We start from the raw sequence: 20,683 nt of genomic DNA, 5'->3' as shown, positions 1-20,683 counted from the left end.
AAAGCCTCAAAAGTTCTGGAGAAATAGGTGTTAATTTCTTAAATTGAGCAAAGAAAGTAGAAATTTGGTAATCACTTGTTTAGACCAACCTTTACATAGCAAGTTTTCTACATGGTAATCATTTTGAAAAGCTTGTCTCTCCCTCCTCCACCCTCCCTTACCTCTTACTAACACTAAAAGCATTGTGTGGTAGCAAAAACTGTATAGTGGTAATAAGATTTTTTCCTCATTTTTCTTCTGCAATTGCTTTACTTCACATTTAAAATTTTGCATATAAATTGGCATTCTCAACTACAGAATAATTAAATGCTATCAATATGAAATTTGAAAATATATTCAAGTAAGCAAAATAGCTTTTGTGTCATGTCAATTTATTTAAAGTTATCAACATAATTAATGATACTTCAGGTTAAAATTCAAATGAGTTTTGGTAAGGTGTTACAATCAAAGAATTCAATGAAATAGAGATTCTAGTATCATTATTTAAATTGCACTCAAATAGAGGAATGAGTAATAATTAGTTGTTTGGATGATTTTGTGGTGAGGCCAGTAGCTCTTACAAAATATCTTCCAATCCATAGACACATCTTCTTTCTCAAACAGTAGATAATAATTATAGCTAAAAATTATACAATGTTTGCCAAGTGCCAGATACTCATGAACATGTTATGGATTTTGATCAATTTGAGACTTACAATAACCATTATCATTATCATTATGTCCATTTTATAGATGAGGAATCTGATACAGGGGGCTCAGGAACTTCTTCAAAGTCATACGATGAAGATGAATCCCATCTGGGTTAGTACTAGAGTACAAATACATAAGCAGAATGCTGTTCTGTCTCTTTTGATATATATATATATAAATAACATGTCCGTTAATTTTCTTTCCCTAATGGAAACCACCAGTTAAAACAGGAAGAAAACTTCCAGTTTAAGAAGGGATTTTAGAAAAGTATAGTTCAGAAAAATAATACTAAATTTTACATACAAAGTGTTTGACCCCTGCAAATTCTTACTCTAATAAGCTGGACCCTCACTATAGCAACTCTAGAATTCCCCCCAAGTTTAGAATCATACAGACATATACATGTGTATATTTACGTGTGTCTACCTGTATATGTCTGTATGTGTATTAGACACATATTATCAATGGTTGGAAATTTTTGTTTTCTGAAGATGGATTTTATCTGGAGATAATCAAAAGCATTTTGAGCTAAGATGAGGGGATGACATAGAGTTGAGCAATATTAATTTGAAGTAAAAATAAGTTTGGGCAAAAAATGAAATGGCCTTTTTCATATTCAATTACTAACTCTGACATTTACTTTTTCTGGCAAAGGATCTAGATAGCTTTGGAGTCTAATTCTATTTTAAGGTAGGTATTCTCCTCATTCCTCTCCCCAACATTTTTCTGCCTCTCTTCATTAACGAGGGTAATACGTTGGAAACTTGGACAAGTACAAAATTCTTTGTGTATATGAACTTCACACTGTTTTGCTGATTATGCAACAACAAGTGTGTATTATGGTAAAAGGAGCACTCTTGGCTATAATGCTGTAAGAAAGGCAGACATTTTAGTCACCCAGTAAAGTCCTACCATCATAAATAGCTCATTAGAAGAATTTTCCATTTTTTTACTTGACTGAAACTTAGTTATTCTTTATTCTCACGTTTGTGGGAAAAAAAAATCATTTACCCAGTCCAAGACGGGTTGAGATCCCTTTGCTGGAAGAAAATGATGTCTCTTCTCAGCATAATCACTCAAGTCCTGTAGCAGGGTTCTCTTACCCACTGCTGCCATCTGCTGGTCTTGTGATTGTTAGATTTTGGAGAAAGCCGTGCATAATGCTCCAGTCAAGATGATGAAAAATGCAAATATCATCAATAGGTAGTTATGTAGACCCTGAATAATAAAAAAGTAAGTGTAATTAAGGAAACCTGAATCAAACATGCAGAAAACACAGAATGTCTAGATTTCTAGGAAACTTACTAACCATCAGCTCTAGCCACCTGTAGGCCTTTTGCTATCCCGCCAAATAATCATCCAGAGTCTCTCGAAAACCCATTAGAACCTTCCTAATTCACCCACTCAGTAAATACATGTGGGTACCCACTTTGCAGCAACATGTGCTGGGGTTAAAATTGTGAGGAAATGTGCCCTGATGGGAGATAGAAGTTAATCATCACAGAAAGAATGCTACGAAGCAAGAGGGGCGTTAATAAGTAAATGACCATGATTGTTTCTGAGGGGGGTTACAACGGAATCTTAGTGAGGCTGATCTGGAGGATGAGGAGTTAAGCTTCTAACTGTAAGTACCAATTAATCGGGTAGGGAAACAAGTAGGGGTTCCAGGTAGAAGGAATTTTATGTGCAAATCTCTGTTGTAAGATTAAGTGTGACACTTGCCAGGGATTGAAAGGAAGACAGTGTGTCCACAGATTATGAGAGTCAAACGGAGCAAAACCAGGTTGGAGAGCTATGGTCAGAGCTTATGGGGATCTCATAGTCCATGCACAATTTGGGGTTTTATTTTTCCAAGTAATGGGAAGACAGTAAAGAAACAGGCAGCTGGATGTGGTGAAAAGAGGGGATTCACATTTCATAAAGTCCACCTTTTTTTTTGTAGATGGTGAACAGACTGGGGGTCCAGAATGGGTGCAAGGAGATGATGAAGGAGGCAACAACAGCCTTCCTGGGCAAAGGTTCTGAGGTGCAGATGGAGAGACAGACATGGATCTGAAGGGTGAGGAAGAAACAGACTGAGTCTGCTTTGCCCAGCTATGGGTACGTGCACTGGTTTTAAAGACAGGAAACAGTGACAACTACTTCTCAATGTCGCCAGTCCATCTTTGATTAACAAAGAAGTATCTTTTTTAAAATGATTTACTTATTTATTTTAGAGAGAGGGAAGGGGCAGAGGGAGAGAGAGAGAATCTCAAAAAGATACCCCACTGAGTTCAGAGTTCAACCACCAGGCTCCATCTCATTACCCTGAGATCATGACCTGAGCTGAAATCAAGATTTGGATGCTTAACTGACAGTCCACTTCAGTGTCCCTAACAAAGAAGTATCTTTCTGTATTAAGTAGAGATATTTTATTTACTTTAAGTTGTCCTTTTCAAAAATTTATTTTTTATTTGAGAGAGAGGGAGGGAGTGAGCATGAACGTTGTAGAGGGGCAGAGGGAAAGGGAGAAGCAGACTCCCCACTGAGCAGGAAGCCTGATGTGGGAGTCAATCCCAGGACCCTGAGATCATGACCTGAGCCAAAGGCAGACACTTAACCAACTGAGACACCCAGGTGTTCCTATTTACTGTAAGTTCTATCTATCTCCAGGGGTACAGATAGACCGATTTTAATCTCTATCCCACAAGATAAACCCTCAAATATTAAAAAAATAACTGTCTTATGCTCTTAAAGCTTATATTTTCTGGATCATTATTTTAGCTTCTTTGACCATGTTTCATATGAAATAGTTTGAGGCTCCCTGGCTGTTTCCATCTGAATGGTTGTCACGCTACATCCCTCTTTAATTTTAAGTCCTGATGCTCTAAGGCAAGGTTTGAACATTACAAAGTAAAACAGAACCAGTACCTCCCTAACTTCAGATAAAATTCTAAAACAACACTGAGATCTCTTGACAGTCAAATAATATAATATTATTTTTATCTCTTACTAACATTAATATCAATTAATACATAGCCAAAATTCCAAAAGCTCATATCGTTTTTCTTCAACTTCATAAAGAATTGGAGGGGAAATGGATGAAATGATCTGTATTTGATGACAGGGAGAGGTCTTTTTTTTTTTTTAATTTATTTATTTTTTTCAGCGTAACAGTATTCATTGTTTTTGCACAACACCCAGTGCAGGGAGAGGTCTTTTAATTGGGCTGGGGCCAACTGAAGTTTCTGATTCACTGTGAGTATGAGTACTACCAGAAGTCACTCTAATCCAGTTCCATAAAGGAAAGCACCACAAAGCCTTGCCAAGCACACAGCAGCTTATTTATGTGCATGCACGCGTGTGCATGTGCACGCGCGCGCACACACACACATACACACACACTCTCACACATCTCTCTCTCTCTCCTTCTGAGCTTTAAGTTTCCCTGACATCTTGTCAGTTTTGAAGATTGCAACCTTTACCTAGATACCAGCATTGATAGAGAGTAGGCACTCAAATATTTGCTCAAAGAAGGAATACAATCAGGTGATTCCCAAATCTCCTTTGTGAATTAGACAATTGATATAATGACTTAAATAAGAAAAATAGGGGTGCCTGGTGGCTTAGTCATTAAGCATCTGCCTTTGGCTCAGGTCATGATCTCAGGATCCTGGGATCAAGCCCTGCACTGTGCTCCCTGCTCAGCAGGAGGCCTGCTTCTCCCTCTCCCACTTCCCTTGCTTGTGTTCCCTCTCTTGCTGTCTCTCTCTCTGTGAAATAAATAAAACCTTTAAAAAAATAGGAAAAACAATTATCAGCACTTTATACAACCTAATTAATTATGTGAATACTTTGTTGGGCTCTCTCCTTTATTGTCTACGTAGTCAGAAGAATGATGTTCTCAGAGATTAAAATATTTTTCCCCTTTAAGGTTAAGAATCTGTCTAAACTGCCCAGTCTCCTAAAGACAAAGACCGATTATATTTGGGCGATAGCAATATTTTCCCTTTGTCAAAAGTGAATATTAACACTTAGAAAGATCATGCTAACATTCTCCCCAAAGCAAAAAGTTTTAAACTTGGATCTCTGAAACATCTACTAAGATAACAGATAATCCCATTCTTTATCTGGGAGTAGCTACTGACCTATAAACTGTTGTGGTAGTAATTCCCCACATTGTTACTTCTGTAGACATCATGTCTGAAGTTTGTTTCTAAAGATAATAATGTGCATCTAGCTTAAAATAGCTAAAAGTAAAATTCTAAAACAAACTTCCCAAAGATGAACAAATACCAGATATAAAAGAGCATCGTGGAAGGTGGAAAGCCTCCAACTTTTATTAAAAACTTAATCTGAGGGACACCTGGGTGGCTCAGTGGGTTAAAGCCTCTGCCTTCGGCTCAGGTCATGATCTCAGGGTCCTGGGATCGAGCCCCGCATAGGGCTCTCTGCTCAGCAGGGAGCCTGCTTCCCTGTCTCTCTCTGCCTGCCTCTCTCCCTACTTGTGATTTCTCTCCCTGTCAAATAAATAAATAAAATCTTTAAAAAAAAAAACACAAAACTTAATCTGAGATCCAAGCACTTTTTGTGCTAAAAACTCTTTAGCACAAAAAGTGCTTGGATCTCAGATTAAGTTCTTACTGCCGTAGGTTGTAGACTTTCAAATATGTGTTTTCAAATACTGATTCAAGACATAACTAATAGGGCCTAAAAGGAAAGATACATGTTTTACTTTTGTTTCCCTCTAGGGTCTTATCTTGTTTCTAAGAAAAATAATTCAAAAAATTCTGATAGGGGGCGCCTGGGTGGCTCAGTCGGTTAATTATCTGCCTTCAGCTCAGGTCATGATCCCAGGGTTCTGGGTTGGAGTTCCAGACTGGGCTTTCGGCGGGGAGCCTGCTTCTCCCTCTGCCTACTCCTCCCCCTGCTCCTGCCTTCTTTCTCTCTCTCTCTCTCAAGTAAAATCTTAAAAAAAAATTCCAATAGGATTTTGGTTTCAGTGTTTAGTTCATAGCTCTTTCTTAAAGGAGTTGGCATGTAGAGTATTTAAAACTCGCCTTTGAACTTCCTGTTAAGAGGCAATTAGGCACCTGCACTTTATTACAAGTCTCACTGGATATTTCTTAAGTTTTGTTTGTAGAGAGATTTGTAAGTAGGTTTTGTTTTGTTTTGTTTGTTTTTTTTAAGTCCAGAAGTCAATAAAAGTCATTCTTTGCTTCCAGCTTGGTCTTCTTTCTCTTTACTTTTACATACAAACTTGGCCAAAGTTTAGAACACACTTTCAAAATTCCAGATAGAACTCCATTGGAATTTTGTTGGAATCACACTGAATGTAACTGGAAACAACTGCCTACTAACAACAGTGAGTTGCTCCGTCAGGAATGTGGTAAGCTTCCCCATTTGTTCTGATATTTTCTTATGTTCTATAGGAAACTTTTGTGGGGGAAGTGAATGATTTTCCAAATCTAGCAATTCCTTGTTGATTATTTTCTTATATTTTTATAATTTTTGTAATTTTTAATAGCATTTATTTTCATTTTCTGAAAAAAGATTTATTTACTTATTTGAGAGAGAGAGAACTAGCAGGGGAAAGTGCAGAGGGAGAAGGAGACAGGGAATCCTCAAGCAGACCCCCTGCTGCTAAGTGCAGAGCCCTACAAGGGGCTTGATCCCAGGACCCCGAGATCATGACCTGAGCTGAAGCCAAGAGCCAGACACTTGACCTACTTAACCATCCAGTTTCCCTTATTTTCCTTTTTAAAATTGGTTATTGGTGGCATATTAAAAAGCTTTTGATTTTATATTTATCCTATTTCAGAACTTAGTAAATGATCTTATTAGATCTCAAGATTTTCAGCTGATTCACTTAGATTTCTAAAGCAGATAATGTTACATGCAAATGACAGTTTTCTCTCCTACATCTATTTCTCTTCTTTCTTAATTTTATTTTACCATACTGGCTAGGATATCCAGAAAATACTGATATGGAGAAATCTTTGATTTTCAACTTACAGCAAACTTTTTTTTTTTCAGCTTTACTGAGGTATAATTGGGAGAGAACTTTTAGGTTTTATCTTAGCTATGTGTTTCCTATTGTTTTTGATAGATTTCTCCTATTTGTAGCACTTCTAAGAGGTTTTCTCTTAATTAAAAACTGGTTTTTAATTTCAGCATATGTCTTTTGAATATATGTTATCACATAGTTTTTCTGTTTACCTAATATTATAATACTCCGATTAATTTGCATATTATAAACTTTACTGGCACTTCTGAATTAAGCCCTACTTGGTCATGGCTTATCATTTTAAGAAAATTCTTCTCTATTTGATCTGAGCTGTCTTTTTATAGGTGCCTTTTAAAAAAAGTTTTCTTTAAATGAATTTTAGTATCATTTTAGAGGACTCAGGAATTACCATTTGGCTGAATGGCTAGAGGTTCTTTCTCTCTCTCAAGTTCTTATAACTATGGAAGTGGGTTTTTTTAAGTTCGTATAATTAATACAGTAGTAGTGACTAGAAGAATTTTCAAATCCTTTATATTAAATCTATTCTTCGTTTGTGCTTCTTCCTATCTGTAACTGCAAATAAGCTATGCTCACTTGTGGTTTTCTAAGGCTTCAGGATGTTATACTGGTTAATAAAAACCCAATTCTTAAATAACAACAATTATCCTTTGGGAGGCAGATGAAATATTTGCAAAGAGATTATGGCATGTTTTGGACATATAATTATTTTTTGTGGAAAGCAACCCTAACTAAAACAAACGAGAAATGTGGATGGAAGCAATTTATGGGTCTATAAATGTTTTAAGTTGTCTTTTGTATTTTAAAAAGTACAAAAATTAAGATCTTGGTGCATATATCCTAAGCAAATTTATTATTTTTTAAGTCTGAGAATCCTGTGTTATCAAAATATGGCTTTCTAAATCAAAACATTTCACTTAGGATAAATGAAATGATATTTTAAATCTAAAATTGAATAATCATTTTAGCAATTATCCAGGTACACAGGTTGCTTTTTGGTTCCCAGAGATTAGAAACATCAGATCTTTTTAGAAGCAGGAATTATTGGTTATTACAGCTGCATATGAAGACAGAAAATATATCTATGCTACCTTGACAGACTGCCTTTGATTTATATATATTTATAATAAAAACTATTTCAAAATACTATTCACATATATTCCTCAAATAAAGGTTAATGGGAAAAATTGTAAAACAATTAAAAATATTTAAAATAATACTTTGTTTTTAAGCAATCTCTACACCCAATCTAGAACTCACAACCTGAAGATCAAGAGTCCTATGCTCCACCAGCTGAGCCAGCTAAGCGTCCCTAAAAACAATTTTTAGTGAAAATACACACACACATCCTAGAGCTAGTTGATAAAAGAAATTTTAAATCACTATCATTTACACTTGAAAGAGAAGGAGTAGGGGCGCCTGGGTGGCTCAGTGGGTTAAAGCCTCTGCCTTCAGCTCAGGTCATGATCCCAGGGTCCTGGGATAGAGCCCAGCATCAGGCTCCCTGCTCAACAGGGAGCCTGCTTCCTCCTCTCTCTCTGCCTGCTTCTCTTCCTACTTGTGATCTCTGTCTGTCAAATAAATAAATAAAATCTTAAAAAAAAAAAAAGAAAGAAAGAGAAGGGGTAGGAGTCACCTGCTACCATACTATTTTCCTATAAAATTGCTGGTTTAATATGGAGGCCTTTGGGAGGCATGAGAACCAACAGAAGAATTTATTCCCAAATTCCATTTACCTCAAGGATATTTTAATCTTTAGGATAAAAAAACTTTCATCTTGTTTATCTATCATATTTTAAATTAAATAAAATTTCCCTCTATCATATTTTATTGGATTATGTAACCAAAATCTCTTATGGGAAATAAAAAGTCAACTAAATCATTTTCTGACTGGGTACTGGGGTGGAGAGGAACACTTTCATAATACTTATCATATCTTTAGTATTTTCTTTCCTTGTTAGGGATGATAACATTTTGAACATCTGAGGCAGAAGTGCTTAGGGGTCACATACAGTTTTCAGAAAATGACACAAACATAGTATGAAAAACCTTTCTTACCTGGCTCTACACCTGTTTTCTAAATCTCCCCTTTCTTATACATACCTGTATTTCCTTAAAAATGAAGACACCCCACATTGCAGCTATAAATCCTGGACCCTTGAATAAAAGGAAAAACTGTAATTAAATTGGTTATTTTTTTTCTGTGACCTGTACTCTACGTAAATATAGTATATTGGAGAGCTGACCCAATACTTCCATTGAATAACTTTCTACTGTAAAAACAGTATAATAGTTTTTCAGGGAAAATTATTCATAATCTCAACCCCAACTCAACATTAAACTAAGGTAGCAGTCAGTAAAAAAATTTTTTCTTGTTTCTTTATAGTTTTCATATTTATTACATTGATGATGTCATATTATTATGTGATTTACTTTAATAAATGTGATCTATTTATAGTAAATTTTAATAAGCAAATGATTTATTTTTTTTCTAGTGAGCTTAGGACACTAGAAATGGGATTAATAGGAGAAAGTGTAGGAATAATTTATCTTAAATATTTTATTTATTTATTTGAGAGAAAGAGATAGGAAGAGAGAGAGAGCATGAGCAGGAGGGAGTTGGAGAGGGAGAAGCAGACTCCCTACCAAACAGGGAACCTGGAGTGGGACTTGATCCCAGGACCCTGGGATCATGACCTGAACTGAAGGCAGACATTTAACCGACTGAGCCACCTAGGTGCCCCCAAAGTGTGGGAATAATTCATAACTTTATTTGTCATATAGAAATCTCATAACTGAAGAAACTGTAGGATGTTCTTTTGGACCTGTCAAATACTGTACTTTAAAAAAATTCTTAAACTGGTACTATTGCATGGTGCTGAACTATGTCTGACATTAAACTCCAATGGATGCTTAAGACAGTATTATAGGATGATAGAAAAGCCATGTAAGGAAAAATAAACAAAAGGTTTATTCAGACAGGAATGAAATAATCTAGGAAAGGTAAATGAGAAGAAATGAGGTGGAAAGAAAGAATGATTCTGCAGTTTGAAACTTGAAGCTATTCAAGTTTATTAACTTTTTTTAGCTGAGAAGGAAAAAAAAAAGGTATTTGGATTAATCATGGTCTTTGTGGAGAAAGTGTATTGTATCAGCATTTTTATGATTCCTTTTCAAGCCCTGCACAAACTCTGGAAGGGTTTCTCATAAACAACTCCAACAGATTTTTCACCCTCCACTACTCCAACTGTCTACATGACTGGGTCAACAAAGTTTGACTCCACTCCAGGCATGTAAGTAAAGCAATAAAAATACATTACTCTCTGTTTATCAGTGTCTGGAAAATTCAACATCAAAAGCACCAGAGAAATAGGTCAAAGGAACTGTCTTTTATCAATGACGTAAGATGTTAAGCCTCAAAATCCAAACCAAACAAGAAGCATCTGTGTCCTTTAGGCAATTCCATACTGACTTTGGACAGGATGGAAGGAAACAATAGAAAAGGGAATATAATACTAATGTTATCAGGCCAATCGCTCAAGAATTTTATCCTCTCTAATCTGGAAATTTATTTCTCTTCAGAGAACATGATAGAAGACAATGCCAAAAGGTATCACTGACCTTTGAGGTTTTTTGGCTGGTCATTTCCTAAATATTACTTTAGATATGGTCTAAGGGTTATTGCGAGGAGTAATGTGGTTATAGAAAGTGATGCTTTGCATGGTAGCAAAAAAAAAAAAAAAAGAAAAAAAAAGTGGTGCTTTGCTAAAAGTAAAACAAGCACAGGTCAAAGTGTGTACATATTCTTTGATTCAGGCAAAAGAGAGCCAAATAAGGAAGGACATCTTAGATAAGAGACAGCTGTTTTGGCAATTAAGATCACATATTTTCCTTTTGTAAAATGAATATAAATTACATATTTGTAAATGAGCCTTTGAAAAAAGGTGAGCTGAGCTACCGTGAGAAGCTGAACTTCTGGATAAACTGAGTCAGCTTTTAGATTTATCAGCGAAGACTTGGAGCAGAGGTATCAAGCCCTTGTTGCTGCTACATCATTTCTTGTTTTCTTTCTTTCTTTTTCCTCCCCACCTTTTCCCTCCTCCCCTCCCATTTCCCTCCCTTTCCCTCCTATTCCATTTCCTCCTCTCCTTCCTTCCTCCCTCCCTCCCTTTCCCGCCCTTCCTTCCTTCCTTTCTCTCTCTCCTTTTTAATTAAATGTTATTTGTAATAAACTATAGATGCTACCTTCAAGAAATTCACAATCTAGCTACCAATGGGTATACAACAGTGGAAATATATGTACCTGGGAAGAACAGTACTGCTAGAGTAACAAAAAATGTGTTCTTTTGATAAAATAAAATCATCTAGCTTCAACAATGATAAATATGGTCAATTTTAATTAAATGTTATTTGTAATAAACTATAGATGCTACCTTCAAGAAATTCACAATCTAGCTACCAATGGGTATACAACAGTGGAAATATATGTACCTGGGAAGAACAGTACTGCTAGAGTAACAAAAAATGTGTTCTTTTGATAAAATAAAATTGACCATATTTATCATTGTTGAAGCTAGATGATGGGTATGTTTAAAATTTTCCACTAAAAAAAGTTGATGTCAAAAAAAAAATCCAGTTCTCTCAAGAAATAGAGAAGAATGTAAGTTCCTTGAAGAAAAGACTAGATCTTTTCTGCATGTGGAAAATCTTGTTCTTGATCAGAATAACAAAAATGAAACCAAGCAAGAACCTAATAGCAGGGCGCCTGGGTGGCTCAGTGGGTTAAAGCCTCTGCCTTCAGCTCAGGTCATGATCCCAGGGTCCTGGGATCGAGCCCCGCATCGGGCTCTCTGCTCAGCAGGGAGCCTGCTTCCTCCTCTCTCTCTGCCTGCCTCTCTGCCTACTTGAGATCTCTGTCTGTCAAATAAATAAAAAAGAAAAAAGAAAAGAAAAAAAAAAAAGAACCTAATAGCAATTTTTCCCAATTCCCTCAAGTCCCAGAAACACCTGTTTTTCACAGGTAACAATCCCCAAGTACCAAAAGAAGCTAAACCTGGTGGGTGAGATAACTGCGTTTATATCACAGTGGCTGGAGAATAGTTCATCTGACAGACAAGTCTCCAAGAGCCACGGTGATTACTCCCATCAACTCTCTGCCCATACTTCACCTACCTCAGCAATTTATTTCCATGGAATTAGGCATTAATGTTTTATCCTAAGTCTTTACCATAATTTAATATAAGAAACAGTGACAGAAAAACCAAATCTTGTCCATTATAAGTTTTTTTTTTAAGAAATAGTATTTATTGTTATTCAGTGTGCCCTGTAAAAGGCCCTATATGGTACATTTTATTAAGAATTTAGTGCTAGAAAATAAATATCTTCTGAAGAAATAATGTTACCAGTTATAAAGAATTACTACCCCATTGTATTTACTCCCTGTTGTAAACACAAAGCAAAACTTAATGTTTAATCTCATAACTCATCCAGAGACAACAGTTTGCTTTAGGACTTTCTGAAAGCCTTTAAAAATACCAAAGGACCCTATGAGGAGTCTGAAGTCCTTTCTGTCTCACAAGGTTGTCAGAAGATTCAAGCGTCAGAATATACACCAAAGCATTTTTAATTTGTAAATATTACATAGAGATAAGTATTGTTATAAAGAGAAAATTACTATTTATCCAAAATGATAGTAAGTAAAATGACCAGACAAAAACTGCAAGGATATCAAAGATGAACAAACCTGCTAAAATGAGGTTAGCGATATTCCCTGAGCAATTAGGGACGTGAGATGAGAGGGTGTTGGTGAAGCTACATGAATCTGTCATACAAACTGTACTCCTAAAAAATCAAACTCCGTGATAGTCCCCAGTGATTCACTAAGAATGCTTCAGAGAAATCAGATTTACATTTGAAAAACAATTTGGAAAAACATTCAGCTACTTACAGCAGTGATAATCGGAAAACTGACCACAGCACTGAGATCATGGTTAGCTATGAGCCAACAGCAGGTGGCTATTGCCCAAAGAACTCCTGACAGAAATCCTGAAACACACGCAAACAGCGCACACTTATAAAGCCATGTTCCTCTCCTGAAAAGTCCACACTCTAGATACAATGGGAATATTAAAGTGCTCCTATCAACGCATTTTTTCTTCTTTTTTTTTTTTAAGATTTATTTATTTGACAGAGAGAGAGAGAGAGAGAGATCACAAGTAGGCAGAGGGGCAGGTAGAGAGAGAGGGGGGAAGCAGACTCCCCGCTGAGCAGAGAGCCCGATGTGGGGCTCCATCCTAGGACCCTCAGATCATGACCTGAGCCGAAGGCGGAGGCTTAACCCACTGAGCCACCCAGGCGCCCCCTATCAAAGCATTCTTATCGACATATTTGGCCAACATGGTTTTAGGATCCATTTGGAAACGGAGTCATTTTTTTTTTTTCTTCTTGATGGCTGTGGGTATAATTATCAACCTTTTCAGTTTATTGACATTAAATAAAATACCCAAAGTTGTAGTTGAGATAAAGATTTGGTCGTGGAGAGGGACCTAGGGAAGATACTGAATCTGGGCATGCTCTGAGAACATCATTTAAGGGGGGGGGGGGGGAAGCTCCTAGAATTTGAATGGAAATACCAGATAAAATTTTCAGGATACTTATCGAAGTGTTCAATAAATACTCTATCATTTTTTATAATGGTATACGGGCATACTTTGACCTAAACCAGGTATTCAAAATGAATCTCTGACATATGCTTTATTTTGTTCTTAAAATTTTTTCCTTGTGGACTTATATTCCATATTGCTTTATGGCAAACTCCTAAAAAGAAAGAAACTATATATGTATTTTTTTACCACCAGTGCCAAATGGATTAAGTCCAAAGCATGTGCATTTATCATATATCCTTTTCAAACTCTAAAACGAATTTCTCCTTCCTTTTCAGAGAAAATGTTTGTTTACCTAAGTGACTACAAAGTTCTATTGACTCTGACTTTTAATAAGCATCCTTAGATAATGAAGAAGAAATAATAAAGTCTGATGGTTAATACAGAAGGTATTTTGTCATAGGAAATCACCTTAGATTGATTTTTCAAGTTTCAGTTTCTATAATAACTGGCATTTCATATCAAGTTTCATGGTTTTTAAATCTTTCACATTTACTGGTGAGTTGGGCCAGAGCAACTAGGGAATGAACATATATATACAGACACACACACACAGGGTGGCTTGGTTTCCAGGAGATGATTATTCAAGCTAAGTGAGTAGAGAATACTTCACAGAGTAAGAAGATTTTTTTGTAGTGAATATTCTTACCTGGCAAGACTGCTTCAGGATATAGCTTAAGGTTATTTTTCATGGTTATACAGTAGGCCAGAAAGTAGACTGTGCTTGTAAAAAAGATGCCACTGAAGTGTGCAAAAACGTAGTCTAAATCTGAAAATACAGACCATAAGACTCTCAAATATATACTTTTATTCATTTCAAATATATTTAGGGTTCCAAAAATAAAACAAACTCACCAAAATTAACCTTAAAAATAAAGGAACTATTAATTATATTTTATGATCTTAGGTTTCTACATGCTGTTTATAAAGAATTTTAATTAACATATCTAAAACTTAGAAATATTAAGTAGTAAATTAGTTACTTTAATCAGATCTAGAAGGCTGATTTTTATGGTTATCTTGGAAAGATAAATAAGAAACTATAAATCTTATGTGAAAACCATCTTCTTTTTAAAAATAGGTTTCAGGCTTAATTTTACTAATGCCAATGTAGCAAATCTCCAAGCAGACAGTAGTGGGGGTGGTGTGAAAAATACGGGAGAGTGCTAATTTTATATGGTGACCAATCTGGAGACGAGCATCTCTGTCACAGATGACAACTATATGGGAGGATATTATCTCAAAGAGGGTTTTATTTAGTTGTTTACTATAGGCCTCATTACATGGGGGAGTTAATGACACATGATGGTATAATATCTGAGAAACCCCGACTGCGCCAACTGTTTGAGCAGACCATCCTTTAGTCATACAGATGTGTATATGATAGGTTCTTGGCTGGGAAGGTCATACTAGACTCAATGTTTCCCTCAAAGGAAATTCTGGCAAAGGTGAGGGGTCATGTTTAAGGAGAAGAGCTTGAAGGTCACCCAGTGTGTCTGTTCTTATAAAATCTTAAAGCCTACTTCTGGATCATATAAGAACAACATGTGTATGAACTACCATAAGGAACAGCATAACATCGTTAATAAAAGCACATACCACATGAGTGGGATCTGCAATCCACTACTTGCTAATTTTAAGAATTGGGCAAATTACCTAATCTCTCACTGTCTAAATTTTCTCAACTGTAAAACAAGGATAATAATGGTACCTAACTAATAAGGTTGTTATGAGGGTCAACTGAGTTATTATCGTAATGTGCTTAGACAAGTGCTAGCACAGTGCATATAATACTTCTGTGTTTGTTAAATAAATGAAATAAAAAATTGCACCTCCCTAGAATTATGTTTTAATAAAGTGGAATAAAGTGTGTTCCTATTAGATGGCATTAAAGTTATCGTAAGAAAGGTCCCTAAGGATTTATTGTACTATTTATGTAAAGAGATTGTTGAAATTATTTATTATGGCCAGGACCAAGAACAACTGAACTCCTGGACGATTAGTTCTTTTTATCTTGTGTTCACTGAATTGTGGGACAGATTTGATTTCCCTTGTGTCTATAAGAAATCTTAGAGCCAAATTTATGGCTCATTTCTAGCAAGTGTAAAAATATGTTACAATTTTTAGACTCATTCCTGATTCTGTTTTACTTTTTTCACTCTTGTTTTTCCTTCTCTTTTAATTTATCTTATGTTATTCTATTTTTATTGGTTCTTATCCTTTACAGATGAAAATACTAAAAGCCCAGAAAGTATTTGTAGAATACCTTAAAAAAAGACAAGTTCATAAAAAATTTGAATGTTATTTGGACTGAATATAAAAAAGAACGAAGAAACAATGGTGTCTACACAGTCTAGCCACTCAAAGTCCTTCAAATCCCAGTTTTGTCGTCAGTCTCTCCCTCATCACTTTTGCCTTCCAAATTTCTCCCTTATCTGAATGTAGATCACATTAATTTTCTGTTCCATCCAATTTAGAACTTTATCACCTATGATTTTTATGAGTTCATGGGTGGAAGCCATGTTTCAACAAAATGATAGGACCCCTGAAGTAGACCTTCTTTCATCTCCTGATGAGCCTGTACAAGGGCTATTGCACATAGTGTTGAGTTTATACCTGACAGACTCAATCTATCCCTAGAAACTGAGATAATCTGGGGGCATTATGCTGGGCTTTTCAATATGCTGTTCTATGCTTTAAAAACAATATCCTCTGACTAGGCTATCCTTTGACCTTCAGGCAGATTATACTTTGGCCTTTAACTTGATTTTAAAGTGGTATGCACTGCACTTTAGCTTTTTTTAAAAGAGCAGAAGAATACATATTTTCTCAGAGATTACCTAACTGGAAAATAATCTCCAAATCTTACAGTAAATCCAGGAACTGTGTGTTAAGATCTAGGTAGCCTATATCAACCCTGACTAGAATAAAGTTGATTATATTTGTATTTTGATGATCATATGAAAAGACTCAAACAGTCCTTTATTACTTTTAGTCTTCAATGGTTTTCTAATCTACCACTTACAATGAAAATAAGTCGAATCTATGTACCAGGATTTACTATGATCACATTCTTTTTATATGCTTAAGTAGAAAAACAGGTATTGAGTTCATTTATAAAGGAAAATAACGTTTTACTCTTACCATACTGGCTTGCCCCTGCGTATATACTGTCATTTCTTTTGCTGTGGTCCTTGATATAAATGATGGGCACAAATGTAGACCCATAGAGTATTCCAGATATCACTGCAAGACTGCAGCCCCTTAAAAAACAAACACATCACTGTTAATCTTGGCCCACAGCAATATTTCTGACAAACACACAAATGGAATCATAACTAAGCATGCTTCTAAGTGTAAATCACAGGCAGTTATGCAGAAATCACACATCTATTTCAAGCTCTGTGACTGTCAAAAAGTCAATGCAATATTCTCTAGGGTCAGAGCAGCATCAGAACTCAAAGTGCAGTTTCTGTCCCCCACTTCCTAGTTTTAGAAGTATACAATTACAGAAATTATAATGGGTTATCATTATAAATTGTTCTTACATAGACGTAACCATTGCTATCATTACACCGTCTGCATAAAGAACTTGGCTCTCTAAATATGATCTATTTGTGGATTGACGATATGCTTTATGCTTCTTTTTTGAACACTCAATAATATCTAGTACAGGGCTAGGATAGACAAAATACTAAATGAATGCTTGTTCAAGAACTGTTGATATCCCTGGACTTGGCCTTCGTTGACTAGGGTATGGTCAGGAGGTGCTGATTTAATCAAATAATTTGGCTATTTTGGGTAAAACATTTCCTGTCGTAAAAAGAAAATATTTCATCTAAAGCAATGGAACCATGTGGACTCCTGAGACTTGCGCTACATTTGCATGAGGCAAGTTTCCCAATAATTTTGGGGAGAGATGATTAATATTTTGGAATAGTCCCTTTAACTTAATACAAAGGGCAATAGCATGAACCAGGAAAGAATTTTAGGCAAAAACAAACAAAAAAACATTCCTTTTCAAACTTAAAAAAATTCTTTTTTTTTTTTAAAGATTTTATTTATTTATTTGACACAGAGAGAGAGAGACAGTGAGAGGGAATACAAGCTCGAGGAGTGGGAGAGGGAGAAGCAGGCTTTCTGCAGAGCAGGGAGCTCCACAGGCGTCTTAATCCCAGGACCCAGAGATCAGGACCCAAGCTGAAGGCAGACGCTTAATGATTAAGCCATCTAGGCACCCTGTAAAAACAAATTCTTAAAGTCTATTTCAATAGGAACTCACAGGGCCAACCTGACAATCAGTTCCATCCACACTGGAAATCCCTGTGTCATGGGGAAGCCTAGACTCCATCGTCCTCAAAGGGGTGTCCCAGACACAGACCAGACTAACACACCAGGTCTGGCTAATCATGAGACAATCAAAAATGTCTTTCTTGGGGCTCCTGGGTGGCTCAGTGGGTTAAGCCTCTGCCTTCGGCTCAGGTCATGATCCCAGGGTCCTGGGATCGAGCCCCACATCGGGCTCTCTGCTCCGCGGGGAGCCTGCTTCCTCCTCTCTCTCTGCCTGCCTCTCTGCCTAGTTGTGATTTCTCTCTGTCAAATAAATAAAATATTTTAAAAAAATGTCTTTCTTAATAAATACTCCCTTAAAAGGGAGAAACCTTTGTGAAAAAATGTGCTTGTTTTTGCTGTTGCCTTTTTTTGAGAGATCTGTTTTACTCTAAGCAAAAACAGCAATGTATTTATCTTCTGAAGCTTGTTTGTGAGCTCATTCTTTCACTCAATTGATTGAAATATTTATTGAGCATTTCTTAGGCATCAGGCACAGCCTCCTCCCCACTGTGAGGTTAGTGTGGATACTAACAGAGGAAATGCTTTATATTCTTGAAGTGCTTATGTGTGTCACCACATAAAGTTCAAAACAGTCACCGATTGTAAAATGCAAGGTACCACTTACATATTTCCATATTTCTCTGCTAATCCAAAAACATACCACAAGAAACTCTAAAATACAGGGCTCCTGGTGAGCCAAACTCAGTCTTTATGACAGTGAGGGGTCTAACTATTATGGACCCAAAATATTCTATTACTATATTTGGAAATGAATATCTTGAGATTATAAAATCATCTAATATGAGTGTAGGGATTTTCAGTGGAGGCCAAGCAGTATTAGAGAATTGTATTGCCTAATTTGACTATAATTGCTGAAGGCCTGTTGATTAATATATGCTGTGGCCTGTATTACCTCTTTTACCTTAGGCACAAAAGTGCTGCAAAAGGAGATTGGTTTTGTCAGCTACTTATTGGCTAGAGATACTGCAGTGGCTTAGGAATTTCCTGAAACACTGAGATCATGGACCTCCCCGTACCTAAAAATTCAGCAGGGGACAAGAAAGTTTGTCCACCATGGAACTATGAGAGTCAAAGCCTATGTTACCATTTGCTTCTTGAACTTATGACTACCACTTCACTCCGGGAATCCTTGCTTTACCCAAAAATGAAAGACAGTAACAGAACCTCTTCTTACACTGTGCGCTGTTGTGTTGTAGAAAGTTTATCCACCCAAGAACAGTCAGGGCAGGAATCTTGAGTGTTGTTGATCACCTATGGAAAACAGTGGCACAAACCAAAACAAAAACAGCATTCAACTGATAATCACCCTGGTGTCAAGAAGATTTTCAATGTTTTTAATCTTTCTTTCTCAAACAGACTTTAAAATAGGAGCACGTGACACTCTGCATTCTGATCCTGTGCCTATCTTTAGACTCCAACGTTTGTGATTCTGTGACTCTTTCATTCAGAAAAGGTTGGGCGGTTGGTAACTTCTCTGTTTAAATTTTTTCAGTTCAACCTATGGCTATTTTGATACACCTATCAAAAGTAACATAAGTTAACAATGTTTGTGTTTCATTTGCATGTTTTAATAATCTATAAAAAATTAGAACCAAGGAAAACTCATATTCTTCTATGGAATACTTAAAATTGACAGGTGCTTTTTAAATTCAGTTTTCTTTAACTGAATTAGTTAATAAAACATTTCCAGCCATGTTTCTTGATGAGGTTAAGATTCTTTTTTAGGTTAATATTCTAAGTCAAGAAAAATTATAGGCCAATTTCTAATAGTTCCAATATCAAATGTAATCATCTTTGTCTTTTAGCTGAAATTTCTTTAATGTGATTCTCCTCATGCATTCGTAAGAGCTAAGAGACTGGATTTGAATTACTTGTCATGTGTTCACGCATGTTCGGCAGCAATGCTTTCTTTCAATGATGAGGAGCTCATAATGCATGGCTGCATATTACCCAATCATGCCGTTTATGTATCTTCACACTAGGGTTTGCTTATACTTTTCCACCGTGCCTAGAAAAATCTAAGGCAGTTAACCTATTATGTATCTTTTTCAGAGTTGCATTTTTCTTTTTCTCTCCCTAGGTGTGAAGTGTGGTTGGTCAGGAAGTATCTGAATCCCTAGGGGAGGTAAGGAATATTGGACACTTCCACGCTGTCTCAATTCCTCCATTCTCTCTGCAACATTTTACAAATTAAAGATGTCTATAGGTTAATAAATCTCTTTTCTTTAATCCTGAAGCTAATTATTAGCTAAATTTAGTGTCAATTTAGCTAACATTTCAGTCACTTTATTCGATAAGGGTTTTGAGAAAGGAAGAAGGAAGGGAAAAGAAAAGGTTAATTTTGAAGTAAGGAGTAGAGCCAGTACCTTCCAGGGAGGCAATGTGTATGTGGGGGTGTAGGGCTCTGGTTTCTGAGGGCAGTCGGATAGCGCTGGACCCACAGCAGACAGAAGAGAGACTTGAAACAGGAAGGACTGGAGTCTGGCTCATGGCCATGGGGGTTCGCCCTGTAATCATTTTTGTATATGTAGCCACTGGCCCTTGTGCTTTGTCAGATCTCTTACAGGTTGTCCCTGTTTAATATAGATTTGCTACCCCAGACTAATTCAGGTTCTTTAAGGTCGAACAGCAACTTCTTACATATTTCTTATCATTACCTTTGAATGGAACAGGATGTGATGAGAGAGAAAAAGGAAGAAAATCAAGTACTACTCCTCCTTTCATACAACTTGATTTTTCATTTCATTGGTTGCCTCTGAGCTATTCCCTACTGCTCTCCCCTGGCCTACTTTAAGACCTCCCTCCTCCCTCTTTCTTAAGTAACTTTCACATTACTCTTCTGTACTTAGGGTCCTCCCACTGCAGAAATCCTTAAGCCATACCAAAATATGGGCTTGTGTATATACCTTCTAGTTGGGATCTACCATTAACAGCTATAAATAGACCTCTGAGTTTGCTGAGAAGCTTTCCTATG

General features: G+C 36.4%; 1 protein-coding gene across 4 annotated transcripts in view; it reads right to left on the bottom strand.

The window, feature by feature from the left end:
* Positions 1-350: 350 nt before the first annotated feature.
* Positions 351-20,683, bottom strand: part of TMEM144 (transmembrane protein 144) — a 39,970-nt gene continuing 19,637 nt past the window's right edge. For 2 of the 4 annotated variants that reach the window (XM_045986721.1, XM_045986727.1), the window contains exons 7-12: positions 18,884-18,960; positions 16,501-16,619; positions 14,006-14,125; positions 12,642-12,739; positions 8,798-8,851; positions 351-1,908 (exon numbers count right to left, since the gene is read on the bottom strand). In XM_045986721.1, the coding sequence (XP_045842677.1) occupies positions 1,825-1,908; positions 8,798-8,851; positions 12,642-12,739; positions 14,006-14,125; positions 16,501-16,619; positions 18,884-18,960 (552 nt within the window). In that variant the 3' untranslated portion in view covers positions 351-1,824. The remainder of the gene's footprint in view (positions 1,909-8,797; positions 8,852-12,641; positions 12,740-14,005; positions 14,126-16,500; positions 16,620-18,883; positions 18,961-20,683) is intronic. The other 2 variants (XM_045986738.1, XM_045986734.1) reach the window with 2 other exon arrangements.

The sequence above is a fragment of the Meles meles genome, chromosome 2 (genome assembly GCF_922984935.1).
Source record: "Meles meles chromosome 2, mMelMel3.1 paternal haplotype, whole genome shotgun sequence".
NCBI classification, from domain to species: domain Eukaryota; kingdom Metazoa; phylum Chordata; class Mammalia; order Carnivora; family Mustelidae; genus Meles; species Meles meles.
Note: the sequence above shows the minus strand (reverse complement) of the source record. Positions and strands in the feature narration are given on the sequence as shown.